At 46.5% G+C, this 23429-nt stretch overlaps 2 protein-coding genes across 2 annotated transcripts; both read left to right on the top strand.

Annotated features, from left to right (window-relative positions):
- Positions 1 to 5021: 5021 nt before the first annotated feature.
- Positions 5022 to 17142, top strand: shtn2 (shootin 2). Its single transcript, XM_079758387.1, has 17 exons — positions 5022 to 5110; positions 6099 to 6163; positions 6308 to 6368; positions 6705 to 6799; positions 7098 to 7287; positions 7806 to 7903; positions 8225 to 8306; positions 8512 to 8606; positions 12431 to 12577; positions 13151 to 13295; positions 13609 to 13852; positions 13996 to 14057; positions 14678 to 14775; positions 15152 to 15184; positions 15277 to 15330; positions 15789 to 15942; positions 16403 to 17142. Exons 1-17 carry the CDS (start codon positions 5077 to 5079, stop codon positions 16603 to 16605), a joined length of 1860 nt encoding a protein of 619 aa, XP_079614513.1. The 5' UTR covers positions 5022 to 5076; the 3' UTR covers positions 16606 to 17142.
- Positions 17143 to 18378: 1236 nt separating this feature from the next.
- Positions 18379 to 22451, top strand: tex261 (testis expressed 261). Its single transcript, XM_079757674.1, has 6 exons — positions 18379 to 18551; positions 19758 to 19837; positions 20165 to 20318; positions 20655 to 20722; positions 21476 to 21578; positions 22315 to 22451. The coding sequence occupies exons 1-6, from the start codon at positions 18482 to 18484 to the stop codon at positions 22428 to 22430; spliced, it is 591 nt and encodes a 196-aa protein (XP_079613800.1). The 5' UTR covers positions 18379 to 18481; the 3' UTR covers positions 22431 to 22451.
- The last annotated feature ends 978 nt before the right edge of the window (positions 22452 to 23429 follow it).

Below are 23429 nucleotides of genomic sequence, written 5' to 3'. Positions count from 1 at the left end.
TTCTACCATTCAATTAAATGTTTTGGGGTTTCTCCATGGCAAGTTTCCTCTCTGCCCTGAGGCGGACTCTTAGAGTTCAACAGGTGGTGGCGCGCAAGGTTGGACCGCCCCCTACAGGTTCTATTTATATACAAAGACTTCCCCAGTGACCGTGCTCGACCAAGGAGTGAGCTCCGTTTTAAAAGTCTTCGACGTTCCAAATGTCTCCGACGTTACACACCCCGAATGACTCCGAGGCGCTTAAAAATCATTAACGGTATTTGGATGACGCATGTTTAACTTAGTGCTCTGCTAGAAAAGCGTTATATTACTTCATCATATACTAATATTTTCCAGGATTATATTACGAATTTCAGACCTCATCCTGGATTTTATATTAATCTTGATAGTTTTGATAGCAATCATAGTCTAGCTATAATTTCTTGATTATGAAGGAGGCTAATATAAGAAAGGCCTATCTTCTTAGGCCTATCGATGTGTTATACGTGTGTGTGTCAGTGTGTGTTGTTATTCTGACTCAGAACACACAATAACATCACATGCAATGAAGGACAAGATCATTTACACAATAGCCAAGAGGCTATTAATAGCTTTGCCTAATGATAGCTAGTGATAGCGTGGTCATATTATAAACATTGCCAAATAATCATAAAAAACCCATTTGGAGGATTTGTAAAATTCCCCTTGGCATGATGTGCCAGATGGATATGGAGAGGGGAAAATAATATCTGTCTCTGTTTCCCCCCCCACGAAGCAAGACCCAATGTGTGCGTTTGTTTATGCCAACAGTGTAATATTGTGGACACAACATTTGGATGAGTGGGTGTAGAGAGAGAGAGAGAGAGAGAGAGAGGGAGAGAGGCTGAGGGAGGGAGGGAGGGAGGGAGGGAGGGAGGGAGGGAGAGAACATGGGGAGGAATAGAGAGAGGAGATTAGGCGTGTTTAAAGCAGTGGTGCTGTTGTTTGTGTGTCTCTGGCGTACAGTGGAGTCATCGAGAGGCCAGCGATGACTGGGAGGCTCTGCTGTCAGATCGCATCGCCGTCTTCCTCCTCCCATCCTCCTCCTCCTCCTCTTCCCAGGGCGCTCCTCCTCCTCCTCGTCCTACTCCTCCCCCTTCTCTCTTTTCATGCCTTCCATTCGGTCCAAACCAAAAGCCTTCCTCAGATCTCTCTCTCTCTCTCTCTCTCTCTCTCTCACCCACTCTCCTCCTCTCATGCTCTCTTTTCCCTCACATTTTCTCTATCTCTCTCCTTGTTTCTCTCTCTCCTCCCCCTCTCCCCCTCCTCTCTCTCTCTCTCTCTCTCTCTGTACTGTTGTCATGTAGATCTACCTTGCGCCTTACAGTTCATCCAAGGGTCGCGACCCTGGGTTGACCCCTCGTTGACCCCGGGCCGTGGGCTAGAGGTTAGCTCCTCTGCCAACAGCTGCAGCTGCAAAGCCCAGATAATCCCACACCTCACACACCGATTATAAAGGCACATCCAGGGCAGGTGTGTGTGTCTGAGTGTGGGTTTGTGTGTGTGTGTGTGTGTGTGTGTGTGTGTGTGTGTGTGTGCGTGCGTGCGTGTGTGAGTGTGTGTGTGTGTGTGTGCTCGTGCGGCCAATGGCCTGCTATACACATCAGATCATTGGACTCAAAGCCCACTGATCCGGCGTCTCAGAACAACACTGTAGGGCAGAATATTTACTCACCATTATACTAACATATAGGCCTACACAAACCGACCGTTTATAATAATAATAGTAATAGGCCTACATAGCACATATATGCAGCGTAGGGAATTACGGTCAAATCGCAAATGGGCCGGTTGACGGGTAGCCTATTTTTTTTTTAACTAGCCCATATGTAAGGAATAAAATAAAAAGAAGAAAACAAAAAGATCAACTCTTCACAGAATCGAGTAGTGAGTGTTTGTGCAATGATGATCAGCCAAGGCCGCTTTATACAGCTAAGAGGCGGAGACTAGCCTTGAGGCTGCGTTTCAGCCACGAAGAGGTGACGGCCTAGGGGAACTGCAGACCCACACGTTTAGCCTCCCTCTTCGACCCCAAACGCTTCGTATATACTATCAAGAACGAAAAACGGACCGGATTAACCGGGTATCTTTCGCGATGAACTGCGATTTTCTGGACTGACGGACAACGTCCGGTATCAAACTTCTCCCTGAGGTTCGTTCTCAGCAGCAGGCCTACTATCAGGCCTGTACGAGTAACGTTGGTATTAAAACAAGTAGGCTACATCTCCGTTGATCGCCTGTAGACTATACTCTGATCAAGAGGTTATATATTGTTTCTAAAAAAGTCCAAATGAAAAGCAAACGAGTCAATTAATAAACGAATAAATTAGGTCTAGATATAGGCCTTAATAACTCATGAATGCCACGTTGGCCTATTTATTTATTTTGTGGCGGTTGAATGATTAGAATATATTGGGTATAAACAAATTAAATGAATAATGAGCCAAACATATTTGTTATTTTTTTATAGCTATGTCAATATTATTATTATTTATTTTATTTACAAATTAGGATGCAGTAGGCCTAGGAAGATGAGACGTTCCCTCCCGCATGGATTCCACCGGATCGCTAGGGCCTAATGTTCAACGACAAGTTCACCTTCAGCCACACTGTGACGATTCATTAGCAAAGGTCAACATGACAACGTGTATGAGAAAATTAGGTTTGCATCTGAGAGATGAACGGAAATAAACGGGTTCATTAGGCCTACTTTATAAGACGCATATAATATCAAATAGTAGGCCATTAAGGACTACTCCAATTATGTAGGCGATATATTAAAATGCACGCTCTTATCTTTTTATTGTATGCAATAGACCTAATGCGTTTTTTTATGGATAATTCATAGGCCTATACTGCGGAATAATTCATTTGTATTATTTATTGTATCATTACAGAGCACAATTATGCTTTCCTTATTATGCATATACATGTAGGTATCTAGGCCTATATATTTTTAAAGATAGTTAATGTAGCCGAGTGATTTCCACTTGCCGTTCTCATTTTATGCAATGATCCGCCCAGCAGTGGAACTAATCTCAGCGGGTGGTTTGAGGTTTGGTTTGTTGGGGTTTGTTTTACGTTGGGGACGGAGCACCTGCGGTCTTGTCATGGACCTATAAAGATAGGGGGTCTTGTGGGGATAGTTAGAGTCTGCTGGAAAAGTTCCCTAAAGGTAGGCGTACTTTTCCCGTGCCCGCCTTGTTTTAACCTTACATTGCTAATAGTGTAAGCCAGTGGTTTATTCGTTTAGTTTGTCTTTAGTTTAGTGTGTGCCCGGCTGCGGTGAATTCTTACCATTTGTGTCATGTTTTGTTGTGTGTGAAATAAACGGCAAGAAGCTAATGACAAACAATTGTGTATGTATTATAAAGCAACGACACGACGAGTAGGCTCCTATGTGCCCCGTTCAAGGGCCTTTTTCTTTTTTACATTTTTGGCCCAAACCTCCCTGTAGTAGGCCGAACACAAGGCGTCCTTCCTGTGGTTACATAACAAACATTCCTTTTTGCAATTTAACATAGAAGTATGGAAATTCAGTTTAAGGAATAATCAATGATGTAACATCCAATTAAAATGTTTGGATTTTGCTTTACCTGACAGAACTACTGTTTGAATGAACGCATGCCCTGGCTAATACAGGGATATAATGCCATACGAAAAAATAAATATATATATAAATATATATAACTATTAAATCCTTGCTCCTTAGTGACACTGTATACACCACACTTTTGTGGTTAATCTGGCCTAACCAGTCAATCAAAATACGCAGAAAATACTCTAAAAAGTAGCTTCATAATTGTGCTCCAACCAATGATCTTCATGTCAGCCGCCGCAACGCTAGCGGGTTGAATAAAACAGGAGTGAGGGCAGTAAATAAAGAGGCTTTCTGAATTATTAACTAAACAGAGCTCTGCTCCTCTTCATCACCGTCATCATCTTTCTCCTCTTCTCCAGAATAACACGGCCTTGTCCTCGTTCTGGTTGAAAGGTTGTGATGTTCCAGAGGTCGTGAACTCTGGGTGGAGATGTTCATGGGCTGAAGAAGGAGTGGCCCTTAACCCATGGACCTGCTGCAGCTGAATGACGTTGATGGGTCACCGGGTAGACAATCATCCCTCGTGGGACCAACAACCCCCCCTAACCCCCTCTCCCCGCCAACATGAGGTGAAATTGAATAACAAGCTTAAATACACAGACACACAGATTGCATTTGGCTTGCTAGTTGTGGAATTGGCCGCGTAGCGACAATGCCCTCTTGAAACTTTGAATTACAGAGCTTTTCCGAACTTCTTATGATAAAGACCAAATGTTTTGAGGTGAAACACTGCTTTTTGGTTTTGTCTTAATGATTTCTAATTGTAGAGAAAGACATTCTTCTTCTTCTTCTTCGTGGGGATCATATGAAAAAAATACTTTTTTTTTTAAAATTTACAACCCACACGCATCACTTCTGCTGAAATCACAAAAACAAAACTGGTCTGTATAAGTTTGTGTTCCACTTTTAAAATAGTTCTGGCAATGGCTGAATAATTGTGCCCACAAAAACAACAACTGTTTAATTAACGCTGTTTTAATTAAGGTTACTGAAGCAGAGGAATTTCAGATTTGTCAACACATGTGACTATAGGAATCTCTTGACTGACACACACACACACACACACACACACACATGCACACACACTGTCCATCAGTGATTCAGTGCTTTAGTGCGTGTTTAAATTTGGTCAGACACCTAAGACTGCAACCTTCACCCAGTCATTCTTTAAAAAAAAAGAAATTTAACAAAAATCCCAATCTCAAAATCAATGATGAATCAACTACAAAAAACACAGCCAGGAGACAAAGATGTCTGGTCGCTGTTATGTTGAAATGATATTAAGTTCCCCTGTTTTGAAAAGCATCTGCAGGGGAGGGCGAGGTTGAGATTCTCAGTTCCTTCTTTGTTTGTGCTGTTGGATATAAATTACTTTTGAAGTTATTTAGTTTGGCCAGCCATACACGCCATCGATTAGGCTGCTGCAGGTCATTGCCTGATATTGTTCAAACGACATCATGTGGAACCAAAATGAAGACAGTCCAGTTGCAGGTAAGACCCATGGTAAATTAATAAATGGGCCTCAATGAACTCTGTGTACTATTGTTAATTGTAGCATTATTGATGCATTGAGTTTGGGAGGGGTTTGCATTTTATGTTTTGTAAAATACACTGTCATATATACTTTGGTATTACTTTTAAAGTAAGAAACCTGTAAAATGTTTTCATTTTGTGGTTTAAAATGTGTATTGGCTGAATGTGTTTTATAATCACTCTCACTTTGTGAGAGAGCACTTTATGTTCCTTCCTGAAATGTGAAAACATCTTTTTAAAAGAATCACTAAACAGTCAAAGTAAGCAGAGAGAGAGAGAGAGAGAGACGGAGAGAGAGAGAGAGAGACGGAGAGAGAGAGAGAGAGAGAGAGAGAGAGAGAGAGAGAGAGAGAGAGAGAGAGAGAGAGAGAGAGAGAGAGAGATGCGTTGGTCAGTTGTGTCAACAAAACAGACACGTAATTGCGATAATATTCTCTTTTTGCTCTCCCTGTGCTCTGAATCATGTTTGGCAAATCCACAAAAAAGAGAAGAATCTCGTAAATTTCCTTTTGAATGCTGAATCCCATAATTTTAGTTTCCTAGAACGTCCCCATGCGGGGGGGGCTCTTGTTTGAGCAGCCTTGGGGCTGTTTGGATGAAGTCTAAAGGGGTTTGTCACAGTTGTTGTTTTTTGTTTTACAAATGTACTATTTTCCCAATGGAGAGTTGCAGTTGGCCTCTCTTCCACCGCAAGACTAACTACCCAAAGTGAAACACAGAAAATAGGATAAAACGCATCCAACACATCTCTGTTCCCTGATTCTACTTCCTGTATCCCACGGGGTTCTTCCATTGGTCCTACCATTTCCTCTTGAGGTCAAAGGGCGACGGAGACAAGAGGCCGCCCTGTATGATAACAATCTTCTCCTTTTAGTGTTGGTCTCCTCACCTTATTTCTCATCTATTCATGTTTAAACCAAAAAATTCTCCTTCCTCACCCCAACAGAGTCTGAGAGAGAGGGCGATTGTTATTTTTCCTCAGACGACGATGAAGATGGTGAAAACATTCAGGTAAAACTGATGGCAATGTGTAGAGATCTGGTTGATTTGATACCTTTGCATATCCTTTTATGAATGCCGAGAGATGGGGGCCGTAATGTTGGACCAATGGATTGTCAATGCCATAATAACCATGTGTCCCTTCTGTGTTGTTAGTGTGCTATCTTGGCGCGACAAAGGGACGAGGCCAATCAGAGGCTGTCTGACTTGGAACAAGGTGAGCGTTCGCATGCGTGTCGAGACCACGGAGCACTGGAAGTGAAACTTTTCTTCAGGCTCATCGCAATTTGGTGGCTGGGGTTGTTTCGGTGCGTGTTGTGCGATGTTGCGCTGTATTGTTTTTGGTTGGACGATGGTCTGGTGTTTTGTTCGTTTGACGACGATTGGGTTGTTTTACTGTGTTGGTTTGCATTGCGTTGTGTCCTGTTCGGAAAGTTGGTTGCCAACCAAGCAACACATTCGAAAAACAGATCCCACACCACAACATACCCAGCGCAACATACCGTACAACATCAATGAATTCATCACATTGGATTCCACCTCCTGTCCACAGTGTCCTCCCAGCTGCTGCAGGAGATGGATGTCCTGGAGACGCAGTTCCAGGTGGAGCGCTCCTGCAGGGAGAACGCCCAGGCCCTGGCTGTCAAGGTGCTCCCTGGCCCCTCCTATCCACCTCCTGGCCCCTCCTCCTCCTGTTCCTCCCTTCTCTTCCTCCTCTTGGTCCCTCCCCCTCCTCTTGTCCCCCCCAGCTCTTGGCCCCTCCTCCTTCATTTCTTTCAACATTAATTCATCGATACTTTGTGTTTATGAAGTTTAAGTTGCTAAGCATTTGTGGCTAGATATCTACTAATGAATAAATATGAAATAGCAAAACATTTGGCGGTACAGTATTTATAAATGCTTGATGCTCTATGCTGTTGTCGTCGTCGTCGCCCTGGTTTCCTAGGTGACCAGAGAGAACAGGGTCCTGAAGAGGAGGAGCCAGATGATGATGCCTCTTATCGAGGAGCTGCCTGAGCAAATGGCGGACGGCGTGATGATGGCCGACCCCCTGGCGGACGCCGCGGAGGAGGGTCTGGAGGAGGATGGCAGCGGCGAGGCGGACGCCGGTCTGCACAGCCAGGCCAAGATGGACGGTGAGCATGCTGCCTGTCCGAACTATCAGCTTGTTACTCGCTGTGCTGAACACAGTGAATGTTCAGTGCAGTAGTTCTGTTACAACTCAGTCGTTACAACAGAACTACTACGTACTGCATGGAACGTTTAGTGTTTTGACTAGCTAATAATCGACATTCTGCACTGAATGTCTTGGGATGACTACTCTTTGTTCTGGCATACTTTGGGAAAAACAACCCAAAACAAGCAACAAAAAAAACAATATCAGAACACAAACGAAAACCAATCTTAAAGCTGCAAATCATGACCCATATGCAAGCTTGCAGATGTTGGTCTTCAGCTCTGATCAACTCGTAGTCATAGTATCATAGTATGGAAAACATAGACAAATCACACTGGGAACAGAGTTAAAAGCAATAAAGACATGATGATGAAATGTATAAATTGTCGAAGTGTGCAGTGCCAATACCAAAAAAAGCAATCCCATAGAAAACCACACCAGATGATCCTGTGTCCGTACGGTCTCCCCCTCTTCCAGAGCTCCAGGCCATGGTAGACAGCCTCCTGTCTGAGAAGATGGGTTTGGAGCAACTGGTCAGCAGTCTGAACGCAGAGATGACCCTGCTGAAGGAACAGGTGCCTTCACACACATACACATTGGACTGCACGGGGAGTTGTGCTTCATGCACGGTGCGGGTGTGTGTTTTCTGTGTGTATGTTGGACTGTTTGGACTGTGTTTGTGTGTATGTTTGGATATACTGTGAGTTATAATCTATATCTGTATCTGTATATATCTTTATCTCTAAAATAAATCTAGAATAATGAATTATGAATGAAAAACAAAATGAGTTTCATTGAGCACAATCCCAAAGTGCTATAGAATATGGGCAAACAAAATAAAAAAACGGAACTAACCCAACCCATTTATGGGGATGTGTATCTATATTCATATCTAGCTAGAGGTGGAGGTGGAAGAGAAAGAGGCCATCTTAAATAAAATGAAGAAGCAGAGCAAGACCATGAACAAGATGAAACGAGGTGAGAGCCCAGATACACATTCAAACTATTGCCTTTAATCCTCAGTCTACATCCTCAGTCATTTGTATGCGTGTTGTAGGTTGTCTGATTGATAAGTGTGTGTGTGTGTGTTTCTGTTTGTGTGTGTGTGTGTGTGTGTGTGTGTGTGTGTGTGTGTGTGTGTGTGTGTGTGTGTGTGTGTGTGTGTGTTTGGTATCGCCCACAGTCTCCCAGCTGGTGACGGAGGAGTTCTCTGAGATGTCTCAGCAGCTGGAACTGGAGCAGGGGCTGCGCCAGCACGCTGAGGTCCTCGCCCACCAGGTATTTATGGGCACCCCTAACCTCCATACACCTGGCCCCTAACCTCCATACACCTGGCCCCTAGCCTCCATACACCTGGGCCCTAACCTCCATACACCTGGCCCCTAACCTCCATGCACCTGGCCCCTAGCCTCCATACACCTGGGCCCTAACCTCCATACACCTGGCCCCTAACCTCCCTACACCTGGCCCCTAGCCTCCATACACCTGGCCCCTAGCCTCCATACACCTGGGCCCTAGCCTCCATACACCTGGGCCCTAACCTCCATACACCTGGCCCCTAGCCTCCATACACCTGGCCCCTAGCCCCAATACACCTGGCCCCTAGCCCCAATACACCTGGCCCCTAACCTCCATACACCTGGCCCCTAGCCCCAATACACCTGGCCCCTAGCCTCCATACACCTGGCCCCTAGCCCCAATACACCTGACCCCTATCCTCCATACACCTGGCCCCTAGCCCCAATACACCTGGCCCCTAGCCCCAATACACCTGGCCCCTAGCCCCAATACACCTGGCCCCTAACCTCCATACACCTGGCCCCTAGCCCCAATACACCTGGCCCCTAACCTCCATACACCTGGCCCCTAGCCTCCATACACCTGGCCCCTAGCCTCCATACACCTGGCCCCTAGCCTCCATACACCTGGCCCCTAACCTCCATACACCTGGCCCCTAGCCTCCATACACCTGGGCCCTAACCTCCATACACCTGGCCCCTAGCCTCCATACACCTGGCCCCTAGCCGCCATACACCTGGCCCCTAGCCCCAATACACCTGGGCCCCTAGCCCCAATACACCTGGCCCCTAACCTCCATACACCTGGCCCCTAGCCCCAATACACCTGGCCCCTAGCCTCCATACACCTGGGCCCTAACCTCCATACACCTGGCCCCTAACCTCCATACACCTGGGCCCTAGCCCCAATACACCTGGCCCCTAGCCCCAATACACCTGGCCCCTAGCCCCAATACACCTGGCCCCTAACCTCCATACACCTGGCCCCTAGCCTCCATACACCTGGCCCCTAGCCCCAATACACCTGGCCCCTAACCTCCATACACCTGTCCCCTAGCCTCCATACACCTGGCCCCTAGCCCCAATACACCTGGGCCCCTAGCCTCCATACACCTGGCCCCTAGCCTCCATACACCTGGCCCCTAGCCCCAATACACCTGGCCCCTAGCCCCAATACACCTGGCCCCTAGCCCCAATACACCTGGCCCCTAGCCTCCATACACCTGGCCCCTAACCTCCATACACCTGGCCCCTAGCCCCAATACACCTGGGCCCCTAGCCCCAATACACCTGGCCCCTAACCTCCATACACCTGGCCCCTAGCCTCCATACACCTGGCCCCTAGCCCCAATACACCTGGGCCCCTAGCCTCCATACACCTGGCCCCTAGCCTCCATACACCTGGCCCCTAGCCCCAATACACCTGGCCCCTAGCCTCCATACACCTGGCCCCTAGCCCCAATACACCTGGCCCCTATCCTCCATACACCTGGCCCCTAGCCCCAATACACCTGGCCCCTAGCCTCCATACACCTGGCCCCTAGCCCCAATACACCTGGCCCCTAGCCCCAATACACCTGGCCCCTAGCCCCAATACACCTGGCCCCTAGCCCCAATACACCTGGCCCCTAGCCCCAATACACCTGGCCCCTAGCCCATAAACACCTGGGCTCCTAGCCTCAGTTGTAATGTGGCAGGGAGTGACAGAGAGGGAGAAAGAGAGAGATAGCGAGGTAGAGAGGTAATAGACATATTAATAAATAATTTAATATTTGAATAAATATAGTAGACAGATTAGTAGAGATAACCGAAAGTAAGAGGGAGATTAAAGAGAGATGGTAGAGAGAGACAAAGAGAAGGAGAGAGATTATAGAGGGATAGCAGAGAGAGACAGAGAGATTATGGAGGGATGGCAGAGAGAGACAGAGAGATTATGGAGAGATGGCAGAAAGATGGTAGGGAGAGGGAGAGATGATAAATCGGTTAGAGAGAGACAGTAGAGAGAGACAGAGGAAGAGAGAGAGGCAAGGTGGCAGACAAAACAAGGAAGCACTCTGGAGATAAAGGGATGCGTTCACACACACACACGAGACAAAAGCGGAATCACATTCAAGCAGTCTCACGCACACACACAGACAAACACAGACACACATTCAGGCATACAAAGAGAGAGAGAGAGAGAGAGAGCGAGCGAGAGAGTTTGCTCTGTAACGAAGGTCTGTCCTTTCAGTAATGACCGTCTTTCTGTGGCACCAAAATATACCGCCCTCCCCTCCCCTCCCTGCCAACCACCCCCAGCGCCACCCTAAACACCACCACCACCACACCAAAGTCCCCGCCCTAACACGCCGCCCCATAATTAACGGCCATCATGGCGGCGCCCTGGTGGGAGAACAGCGGTCTTTTAAGCGCAGCCTGTCACTACTGCGCCTGCCTGAACTCTCACGCCGTCGCCGCCCCGACCCGCGGATAGCCCCCGCCGGCCCCTTTGTACACACCCTCCCTCCACTAAGCGGACAGCCAGACAATAGACGCGGCCCCCCCAGGGGGGTCCTTACCTGTGAAAAGGACTGTTCAACACACAGTCCAACCCCCCCCCCCCCCCCCCCCCCCCCCCCGCGCTTTACCCCTTGATTCACCTCCCCCCCGCCCCCCGCAACAGCCTTCCCTTCGCAGTGAAAGACCCTTGTCTACACCGCCGCTGCCGTGCGGCTATTTGTCTGTTTGCGTGCGTGTCGTTGTGCGTTGTGTGTTTTTGTGTATGTGTGCGTGTGTTTTTGAAAACACCACTCCTCCTTTCACCTCCCTCTATTCTCTTCTTGTGATGGCGGGGTGGCGTAACGACGCGAAAGCGGCTTGAATGAGAACAATTTAAAGAGGGGCTTTTTATCAGTGCCCCCCCCCCCCCCCACACACACACACACACACACACACCCTCATGTCTGTTGTCACAATTGCTGTGGTGGGGGAGGGGGCGGGGGCTAATTGCTGTGCGAGAATCTAACTGCCAAAGGGGCGGTTTCTTTTAGACTAGTGGTAGCCATGTGTTTGTTTCTATTGTGCGCACAACACTGATACCTGAACCAAAACACACACACACACACACACACACACACACACACACACACACACACACACACACACACACAACATAGGCATTGTGCCTGTGGGACTTGTGAGGCTGAGCGTTTGTCCTCGTAGTGAAAAGTAAGGTAATGAAAGCCGCAGGTTTGCACTTCCTGTCCTGGGTTTCTGTAGAGGCCTGTGAACCGGCTGTGGTATTCTTTTATACAACCTCCCGTGGATAGTGTTTAATAGTCGTATTGTAGCTACACACACACGCACACGCACACACACACACACACACACACACACACACACACACACACACACACACACACACACACACGGCATTGATGATTGATGGATTGATTGACATCCAATGTCACGTTTTCAGCACTGAGGTTTGAGGTCTGTGAAAAGCTTCTCTGTGGCAATGTCTAGCTCTTGTCTGCCATATTCTATTGTTCTCCTTGGACAATTATTTTTACCCCAATAGCTGTCCGACTCTCCACATAAACAAAACAAGACTCAAAATAGACCGTCTGCAACTACTGCGAAAGAAGAAGTTTGCACTTGGTTCTCTTGCCCATGGAGGCGTGCCCGCCTCCGTGGGCAAGAGGCCCTAACCTCCTACCTGTTCCTGAAAGAAATGTACCTCAACTTTGTTCAAAGCGTCTTTGCTAGAAAGGTCAAAAGAAACACCATATCGCTCCTTGAGCATACTTGGGTTTGTGTCGCCAGGTGTTGGTGGAGGACCAGGAGATCCAGAGGAGGAACCAGCAGCTGAAGGACAACTCGGAGACCAGCAAGCAGCTCCTGCACACCCTGGGGACGGTCTCCACCATCAGCATGACCCTACGGGACATCCTGCTCCACTACCACAACCAGGTGTGTGTGTGTGTGTGCACATTAAAGGTGGGGTATACAAGTTTGCCACAATTGGGTTAAACGGTCTATTTTTGGTTCCAGAGTTGATGATTGTCGTGCAAGGTGAGAGAGGCTTGGCTTTTTTTAATTTCATATGTTTATTGAGTTTCAAATGAGCAGAGCTTCTGGCTCAGAAAAAAACCTAAATACTGCAGCTTTAAAGGGGCAGTGTGAAGGATTTGGTAGCGTCTAGCGGTGAGGTTCGGACCAACAGAGTTCCAACTAGTCATGCATATCTGGTTCTCTTTTGAGGATGTGCTTGTTCTTGTGTTTGTTTTGTCTTGGTTCTTTCTTGGAGTGAGACGGAGTTGAATGAGCTGTAGACAGATTTACGGGGAGAGTGAGGTGGTGGTGTTATAAGAAAGAGGGAGTATCAGACAGGGGGATTGTGGGGACTAGGAGGAATTGGGTGCAAGAGGTTGTACTTTCTACTCCCATTAATTTTGTTTATCCATTCCTCCCTCCCTCCCTCCCTCCCTCCCTCCATCCACCCAACATCCACCCATCCACTCACCCGTCCGTCCACCCTCCCAGAGCCATGGTGTGATAAGGGAGAGCATAGTCCTTTCCGAGCTGAAGACCCTCCGAATGGAGCAGGAGATGAGGGAGAAGGAGAGGAGGAGCCTGGAGGTCCAGCTGACGGAGGCTCGGGACACCGTCCAGCATCTCCACAGAGAAGGTCGGCACACGTACAACACCGCGCCATGGTCACCTAGGTCTGCGAATGGGTTTGTTATGGGCTCTGGTATACCTTTATGCGGTAAATTTTGCAAAAAAAAAACACCAGCAAAAAGATAGGTCAATATAAAGTACAAAAGGTATCAGGTACAGCACTTTTTTGTAGTAACTGCAATGTCAATTGAGTACCTGTTGCTCTACGCTAAATGACCAAAATGTAAATGCAGGTCTTTAGGCATTTAAACAATGTAACTACGGATGCTCAACACACGGCGCCCGGCATACAGAGTACCAGCTTGGTGTTTCTTTTGTAGTGGACCACTTGAAGCAGGCCTTGAAAGATGAGCAGGAAAAAGGCAGACAAGCAGGGGAGAACTCCCTTTCAGCTCGTCCTTCTCCTCCACTGGCGTGTCCTCCTCCTCCTCTGCTGGGGTGTCCTCCTCCTCCCCCACTGGGGTGTCCTCCTCCTCCTCCGCTAGCATGTCTTCCTCCTCCTCCTCCTCCCCCACCTCCACCACCTCCTCTACCACAAGCTCTTTGTCCGTCTGACAACATCAAGTAGGTGCCGTTTCAGTCTTCGTTGTTTCAACAAATGCGGCAAAATGTTACCTTTGACATTGTCTCTCTGTCTCTCTCTCTGTCTGTCTGTCTTTCTCTCTGTCTGTCGCTCTCCGTCTGTCGGTCCCTGTCTGTCTCTTCAGCCCACTTGATGCCATACGGGAAAGGAAGAAGAAAGGAACATCAGAAGTGAATAATCAGAAAAGTAAGTCGGAAGACAAGCGGGAAATTCACGTTTTGGGGTTAGTTAACTACTTAAGAAGAGCAAAGTCACCTTTTTTAATTTCATTCAACTTAACCATCTCTCACTAGAGAACACATAGAAAAAATAAGTAAAAATACCCCTGAAATTATTCGATAACAGGTCGAATGTATTCCTAAACTACTAATATACTCGAACACAAAATAATATGAGTGAATGAATGAATTACATACGCACATTCAAAGAAAGAAAAACGTATGCATGAATGTGCATGGTATGTATGTATATGTTTGATGCATGTAGATATTAACCTTGCTTACCGTGCACCAACCTACAAGTGCACGTTCTCATGATCTGACTACAGATCTACCTAATTGTCAGGAGTTGACATACTTCGGCAAGGTCATGTTTCTTCTCGGGCTACAATAAAACAACCAGCACAAATAAATAAATACATGAAAATCACAAACCCAAGAACCACCGTGCATTTCACAGCCAATCAAGTTTAGAGACGCATACGAGGAGTTTGTAATGGCAAAAACGAGGGAAGAAATGCAGAAACCTTGGGGTTGCTTGGCGTGTCTGGTCTCATGTCCGTAAGCGGGTGTGTGGGGACCCTTCAGAAGCAGCAGCTGGGGGGGACCTGAAGGGCCGAGCCGTGGACGAGATGATGGACAGGATCAAGAAGGGCATCATCCTCAGGCCCTCCGTCAAACCCCCGGTATGATACCCACTAGCCGCTACGGCTGTGAATAACACCGAAGCACACCAACTGTAATGGTGAGCAGAGATAGTAATCGCTGTGGGTCAGCAAGGGGTTTGTTTGTGTGTAACACTTGATACTGGGATATTTGTTTGGGTGTGCGGATCGAACACTAGGAGATAAACAAATCATTTGTTTTGGGTGAAGACTCCTAGGAAAAAGGTGGGACTTTTTATCCCCATGGTTACGACCCAAGCCAACTTTAGGATAATTCCTTAAGTACCGTTATTATGTTTGAACGTTACAATGAGCATATTTAATAATTAAATAGGTAAACTGATTCTGTATACTCATCTCAAACCTGCACTTTGTTCCTTCTCTCCGTCCTTCCTAGCCGGTCCCTCATAGCGACGAGAGCTACTGGGAGGTGAGGGTTGGTTCCTGTTGTTGTTTGATACTTAAACATCCCATAATATCCTGTTCATTGACTATAGTAAATAAAGTGTCTGTTTGCAACAGGACTCAAGGAGTGAGAAGAGGAAATCTGCAGTTCTTGAGTTGAAAGGAATGCTGGTAATACTTAATTTTGATTTGACATAATATTATTAAACGGCTGCATGTGATTATGGATTAGCAAGAAGGAAAACATCCCCAGAACGTATTTTGTGCCATCCTTTGTGCTGTTGCATAAGAAGGGACATTGTTTTTGTATTTCTAATTTTTACATTCCTAGAATAACCTCAGAACCCTAAAAAAATATTCAATATATTAAAGTAGACATTTAATACTTGAAGTCAACTTTAAAAAGTTGACTTCAAGACTCTCCAAAATGTGTCATCGACTAAGGCATAGAGAAAACAACCCTTAATTAAAGGCAAAATAAAGCTCCAGTTGTTCCTTTTAGTTCCATGGGGAATCAATCTTCTCTTATACATCTCAATAGATACATTTTACCTAGTTTAAAACCTGCTTGTGTTCCTACTGATTTCACCTGAGCTGACGGTTTGATCACATGACCCCCTCCCTCCTAGGACACCATGAGACTCAAGGACCAGCAGCGGGCGGCCTCCAGTCACAGGGGGATGCAGCGGAACGTGGGCTTGACGGAGCTGGTGCGGGTGCTCCAGAGGAGGAGGCGGGCCATCGGAGAAAGTGGTGACGGGCAATTCGCCGCTCAAACAGAGGGTACGGCCAATGAGGCGCCTCCAAATGTGTGGTTGTTTGTTTTTGTGTGGCACCGCATAGTTGCACTGGTGTTGTAGGTTCATGTCATCCTCCACTGAGATTTACTTTTTGTGTATGTTGCACATAAACCAAAACTAGTTATTCTACTATTTTGTCTATACTTCTCTATACGCCTCTTTAAACTGAAGTTCATTCATTTATTTGTTCCTATGAACTAGTATTGCTATTTTATTATCATGATGATTATCATGATTATCATCATTTTGTCATTAATAAGTCTTATTATTGTTTAACACAGAAAGTGGAAACCTAATATTGCTATTATGTACATAGTATATATGTATTAGTATATATATCTGTATAAGGATTGCCAGATCACCATTCAAGAATCATAAATCCCTTCCACCACTTATGTCCTCCACCTTAATCTGCCCCCCGGTGTGGTCCGTTCGGCCCCCAGACTCCCAGGCGTCCCGCCCGTGGAGCCCAGCGTCCGGAGCTGCTGCCTGGGGGGAAGAGGACGGCGGAGCCCCCGTGCTCCGGAGGCTCAGACACAACCGGGAGAAGAGGAACTCCCGCATCCGAGCGTCAACGGTGGTCCTCAGCGCCGACTTCCAAGAGCCCCCCAAGGGAGACCACCCACCACAGGGGGAGGGGAAATAAGGACGACATGGAGCCGAGAGATCAACAATACGAGTCTGAATCGAGTGATTGTTCATTTTTTATTGACTATTGACTGTTCAGTTCTCTTTTATCGGATGCTTTTATCCAAAGGAATTTACAGTGAAATCAGAAGCATGTCGTTAAGGAGCAGGTTAGAGGTTAGGGAGGCATCTTGCTCCTTGGGGATCGAACGCAGTACCTTTTCCAGGTTGGGAATATAGCCAGTACACCATCCTCCTTCCCCGCAAGTCTAATGTGCAACCAAAACCAAGCATGCGTTTGTTTAATTGTTCTGTGTAAATGCATGAATATCAAGAAAAGATACAGCGTATTAGCCAATAGGTTCGGTCATTTCCCTACCCAGAAGTACTTGCACGCAGCTCTTGACCCAGGTAGGAGTTCAGCTGTGCAAAGGTTCCTTCAAACTGTAACCGAAACCAAACCCAGCTCTCATCAGAAGTCCACATTTTCTCCATTCAAAGCGAAGCAGCAACTTAACGCGCCTTACAAACACCTTTTTGCCTGACCCACTCCAGAAAGACACGTCGGGAAAGGTCAATAAAATATAGATGCGTGAGAATACTTATACCCCACTCCGGCCTTTGTCTTTCTTACACCTTCTGCTCCCAGGTGTTGGTTCCTTCATCACCGTATCGCCACCAGCCAGTGACCCGACAGAGGCCATTAGGGCTCTAATGCACACGCACACACACACCCCTGGGGTCCAGAGGTGGCGCTGAGATAAGAGCCATCGGTGATCTCACTAGGCTGCACGGAAATGCAGAGGGTCCTATTCCGTTTTCACACCTCCACACATCCACACTCCATATATTATGCTTGCATGCATGAACACCCGCACACCACTATACACACACACACACACACACGCATACTCTATCACACACACACACAAACACGCATACTCTCTCTCTCACACACACACACACACACACGCATACTCTATCACACACACACACGCATACTCTCTCTCACACACACACACACACACACGCATGCGTACTCTCACACACGCATACAAAGCTCTAGCTCAAGTTTTTAAAAGCATTTGAAGAGGCTATGGAATTATAGCATCACTTTCGAACCTGACACCATTTTAGTTTCTTCACACGCTTTTTTCCTGCATTATATATTTACTTCATTTAGCTCTTTGACCAGAGGGCTGGCTTTTCCCACTTCCTAACATCAATCTTTCAATGTTTGCCTCTGAACCTCAAAAGGTGTTTCTATTGAAATAATGTAGGTTAAAGGAAATGTCAGAACACACACACACACACACACACACACTCTTTTTTGCATCCAGGTGCGCAAAACACCTCGGAGTGGCAGGACTGGGCTAACCTCCATTATCTCAAAAGCCGACACCTTGAGAATCTGAGGGGTTTAATTATTAAATATTCACAGTCCAAAGTGTGAAGACAGGCTGTCAGTTAAAAGAGCCAAGACGTTATTTAAATGATGATGGCCATGTTTTTTTCTAGTCATACTCCGTTTTGGGATATTATGGATGGACGTATAAGTTCGGTCACTTTTGGTACTTAGAGTAAACCATGAGAAGACTACTTGATTTACTTTTTGTCTGATACAGGGATTTAGAAAAGGTAATGAAAACTAACCAAACTAACCAACTAACCACTAAGTGTAATAGAGAGCGAAAGCAGTTCTTCCTCCAACCTGAGGGAGCGCTGTAGCGCCAGCGTTGGGTCCCTTTCCTGAGACACGGGTCCTTGTTATGCTCTCGCCGGCATCTAAAGAGAAGACGGCTAGGGGGGGAACTTTGACAATTAGCCGCTAGCACTTAATTGTATTTTTTTTATTTCAATTTCTAATTATTGTGTGGCGTTTCCCATGCAGAGAGATGTGGTTTATTTATTTACTAAGCTGGCTGTCGCTGGTGATCCAAATATCCTTCGTTACTCTAGCGATCGGTAAGTGTTTACACGAGTGTCTGCTGAACGCCTGAGCTAATGTTGTCATGCTAGCCGACCAGGGATAGTGACTCACCAGGGTGGGAGTTCACCCCTCTACTCAATAAAACCATGCAATTCGGTGAAAATCGCATTTACTGCGTGTGATTGGACTCTGGCCTTTGCAATTCTCAGCTCGTGCTCCAATAAGGAAAGTAGAGATAAGACAGGAGACAAACTCTGTTACCCTACCTCTGAGTAATCCACAACTGTGTGTTGCAGGGCTAACCAAACATAGCCAACACCGCTAAAACCCCGAGATACAGGGCTTATGTGCGATACAGCAGCTAGCTCCCTTGCTGTCCAAACGATTGAAGATTGTACAGACTTATGATGTAAAGTCCGTAGTGGGGCAGACGAATGACGCCCATTGCTCGGCGGAAGCGACGTGTCCACGTCGGCAGGTTTAAAGTGATCAGTACACGTACCACGTTCCAGCGCCCAGGTGTGCACTTACACTGTGGTGGTTCGTTACCACCTGTAGCTGGCAGGAGCGTAGAAACCCCTTGTCCTGAATGAGTCGCGTATAAAGAACATTATTGTCATTTCCAAAATACAAATGGTTGCATAGAAATAGCAGTGGAGATGAGAGAACGCAATGAATGACCTCCTGCACTGTCAAAATACAGCATGCTTAAAACCGACTAAAGGATTAAATACAGAAATATATTGTCACCAAGAAAACCAAGGCATGTCCCTGACACGACGTCCATAAAAAAAATCATATTATGACGTTTTTTGATCGCTCATTGGTTCATTTATTATTTTGTTGGATCATCCAGCTCTCATTCAGTCTTTCTTTTTAGACCGTCTTGATTGAATAGAGTCCAAAACATAGCCTTTGCGTTATGGGTGGACTCACTTCATAGGTATTCAGTTACAGTGGCTCACTGCACCATCAACATCCTCTATGGCCAACGTACATTACCGTGATACTATGACCTATTGCTCAGGTCAAACTAATAAGTGTGGAAGGAGGTGTGTAGGCTAGATTAAATGTGTTGTTATGCTGCATTTAATAACTGTGTGTTTGTGTGCTAGTCAAGAGTTGTTTGATTATTTTGCTCACAAACACAAAACACATGTAGTTCAGGTGGTAGTAGATGACTCACTGCTCCTGAAAAAAATAAAGGTGTATGAAATGTCCTCCCTTCTGTGTCTCTCCAGCTGCAGGTCTCTATTACTTGGCAGAACTTATAGAAGAATACACAGTGGCCACGCGCCGAATAATAAAGTACATGATAATGGTTTGTACCTTTTTACTGGTGTCACGCACGCACGCCTAGAATGGGGACATCTTTGTAATTTATGACAGTACAACACATAAATATAGTTTTGAGAATATACTGCTTTGGTGTATCCAAAATGTCAAACTCGCCTTGATTTCTTAACAGCTAAGGATAAAAGTATAACAACCTCAAGATTATATGATGATGACCCCTGAAGATAACACAAAACATTCAAAACAAATGAAACAGTTTTTGAAGTATTGCCATGTCTAATCAAGGTATCCCAATGGGTGGTGGTGGTGGAAGGAGGAGATTTAACCTTGTTTGTGCCTCTGATCTCTCCAGTTCTCCACAGGGGTCCTGGCCTCCTTGTATCTGTTTGAGGGTTTCCCTGCACTGAATGTGGCCGTGGGTCTCTTCACCAACCTGGTGTACTTTGGCCTCCTACAGACCTTCCCTTATATACTGCTGAGCTCGCCCAACTTTATACTTTCCTGCGGTGAGTGGAGCTCTTCATTGGTTAAAAATAAAAGTTTGCAAGAGTTGGACAGTGTGAATCAGAATTGAATTAAGAATGACCTATTTCCTTAATGTAGTTACGATAGCTTGATTTCAACATATTTTATTAATTAATCGAATGTCTTTGGATTATGTAATTTTTTAATATGTCTCCCTACTGCGTTTTCTTCAGTTTTAAACCAGATAAACCCGATCGTTGACTGCAATACGTTGCTATCGTAGTAAACCAAACCCATCACCAGTTAATCAGACGAAATGACTTCTCCATGCGCATGCATCAGCCATAACCTCTCTCTCTCCCTCACCTCCTCCCCAGTGCTGGTGGTGGTCAACCACTACATGGCTTTCCAGTACTTTGCAGAGGAGTACTACCCCTTCTCGGAGGTATGCCCAAGCCCATCCTCCCCTTCCCTCCCAGCCCTCGACCTCTCCTATAACTCTAAGTCCCTTGAGTAAAGAACATGATGCAGTGGGGGTGGTTCAGAGGTCCTTCTCGCTGAATAGAGACCATAGAACACAGCACAGACCTGATAGAGTTCAGGCGTGGTGCCTGATTTCAGGCTTGAGCTCGGCCATGTATGTTAAGAAAAGTGAAAATAGGTGAATGGTGCCTTTTTTAAAATGTCTAGTCAACACGTCAACCTGCCTGACCTTTTGATTGACGTGTCTGCCACCAACTAGGCGTGGTCTATATAAGGAAGTCTTTTACCTTTGTATGTTTTGCACTGAGGATGGTCTGAATGGGACTGAAAACGTTTTGCACGCACTTTGGGTAGCACTTTACACATTTATGCAATAAAAACTTATTGTTGCATCGGCTACATGGTGTGCGAGTTCCGCTCCTTTTATTGTTGTCAAGAAAGGCAATTCTCTGTGGTGTCTTCGAATGTATTTGATCATTCCAGGCACAGATAATTTCACTTCCTATCAGCCCTGCACAGCAGTCCAATAGACCCCCCCGTTACCCTGTTTGAAACACCACACCCATAATGAATGGCTGATGGTGGAGGGATTTGCCAGTTGCAGTAGAACGACTGCAACGGCGCATGATTCACAGTCTGGACTTTTCACGTTACAACCTTTTGTTTCCCATCCCTTGTCAGACTCCTCTTAACTGTTGGCTCCGCCTACCTGCAGGTGCTGGCCTACTTCACCATCTGCCTGTGGATCATCCCCTTCTCCTTCTTCGTGTCCCTGTCGGCGGGGGAGAACGTCCTTCCTTCGACCATGCAGCAAGGAGGTGAGCTCCACCACCAGGAGAGCGCCTGTGCTCCCTGTGTCCGATTGTATGACCTCGGTGGCAGCCCGCGTCCCCGTCTACACCGTAGACGTGTGTGTGTACGTCGGCGGGGTACTGGCTGCTTTGACCGGTTGCTGCGATACTTCAATGTCGTGGACGTATTTGAGAGGCCGGACTGAAGTAAATAGGGGAGCTGCGTTTTTTCTGGATAAAACCACAAACCTTTACATTCCTCTACTGATATCAATGAGTCAATATAATCATTAATATCATATGATATATATTTTTTTATATTTATTTTTTAATTGTATTTTATTAATTGTTTTGAACCCCACGTTCATAAAACCATGAATAAAAACAACTTATTGAACTCGGTTGAGAAATGTAGACTTTATAGTGCTTCTTATCTTCTAGTGCTTCATTTCCTAACATCCAAAAGTGAGTTTTGACAATGAACTTTTACAAAACAGTACAGTCTACTATGGTGTTATTTCCTTTTTTGGGCTGAATCACAGCTCTGATTTCACAATATAACGTAGCTGGGAGAGGGGGATAAAATAAAAAGTATCTGAGCAATGCATCGACTCCAGACACCACCGCTACCTTTTTGAATTGTGTAGATCAATATTGTGTGTCTTGAATTGGTCCTCTCGGGTATCCCGTTGAGTCGGCCTCGGTCATTCCACGGTACCGTCTATTAACCATCTCTTGTTGTTGTTGTTGTTGTTGTTCCCAGACGACGTGGTGTCCAACTACTTCACCAAGGGCAAGCGAGGCAAGAGGTCCAGCATCCTGTCCATGTTCTCCTTCCTCAAGGAGGCCGTGCTGCCCAGCCGACAGAAGATGTACTGAGGAGGACCCGTTGGGGAGGGAGGGAGGGAGGGAGGGAGGGAGGGAGGGAGGGAGGGAGGCTCAGGTGCAGTGGTGGACGTTGATTTGAGGGGTGGGGAATTACAGGGTTAAACAAAAACAAAAATCAATGGAATTCGTATTCTACTCTCTCCCTCCCTCGGACTGTGGCAAACGTGGGAGGGAGAGAAATCGAGGAGGGAGGGAAAGAGCGAGAGGAAGCCAAAGGGGACGGACCCCGGCGTACGGAGCCGCCTGCCGTCGACGGGGGAACGCTCTGGAGAGTTTACAACGGGTCGCGGTCGGCTGGGTCTGTCGTGTGCGTCCGTCTTGTCTCTGCGTCTGTATTGACTGCCAAAAACCATGTACCGTTGACGAACAGTACCGCGATGGCTTCTCATGTTGCTGTGCATGTTGTTCTAATGCGCCCCATACATGCTAACGTCACTTGGAGGAGCGTCGGGAGGGCAGGAACTGTAAAGGGGGAGGGACCGTTTCTTCAAGTTTTAATATCACTGTGCATCTGTGGGACACTAGTTGAGCCACAGCTGTGTGTCGCTCCATTTCTTGGCAGGAAGTCACACAAATCCTCACACAAATTTTGTTTTGGGTGCCGCATTTGAATTTCAAATTCAAACGCGGCAACCCCTCCTGCCGCCCCCAATCCAGCTGCTATAAAAACATGTGGGGAGGGAAAAAGTGTTTCTCAGCGCTAGACTTGATTAGGTTCAGAACCGCGATGTGGGCGAGGTTGGTTTAGCTGCAGTAGAAGCGAACAAGAGGACTTTCCGGACGTTATTCTGACCTCGCTGCGGTAGGTGATTCACGGTTAATGGGTATAACCCCACCACTCCACCCCAACACGGGCACAGCATTTTCATATGGAATAGAGTTTATGGTTGTAAAGCGGCAGGAGGAAGAGGAGGGATGAGCAGAACAAGGCGCCGGTGTTGGAATGAGCTCATGCCGTTGTTTTTTTATTGGTCGTCTTCTTTTGTGTTC

The sequence above is a fragment of the Pollachius pollachius genome (genome assembly GCF_949987615.1).
Source record: "Pollachius pollachius genome assembly, chromosome: 20".
NCBI classification, from domain to species: Eukaryota; Metazoa; Chordata; class Actinopteri; order Gadiformes; family Gadidae; genus Pollachius; species Pollachius pollachius.
This window is presented reverse-complemented; position numbering and strand designations above follow the sequence as displayed.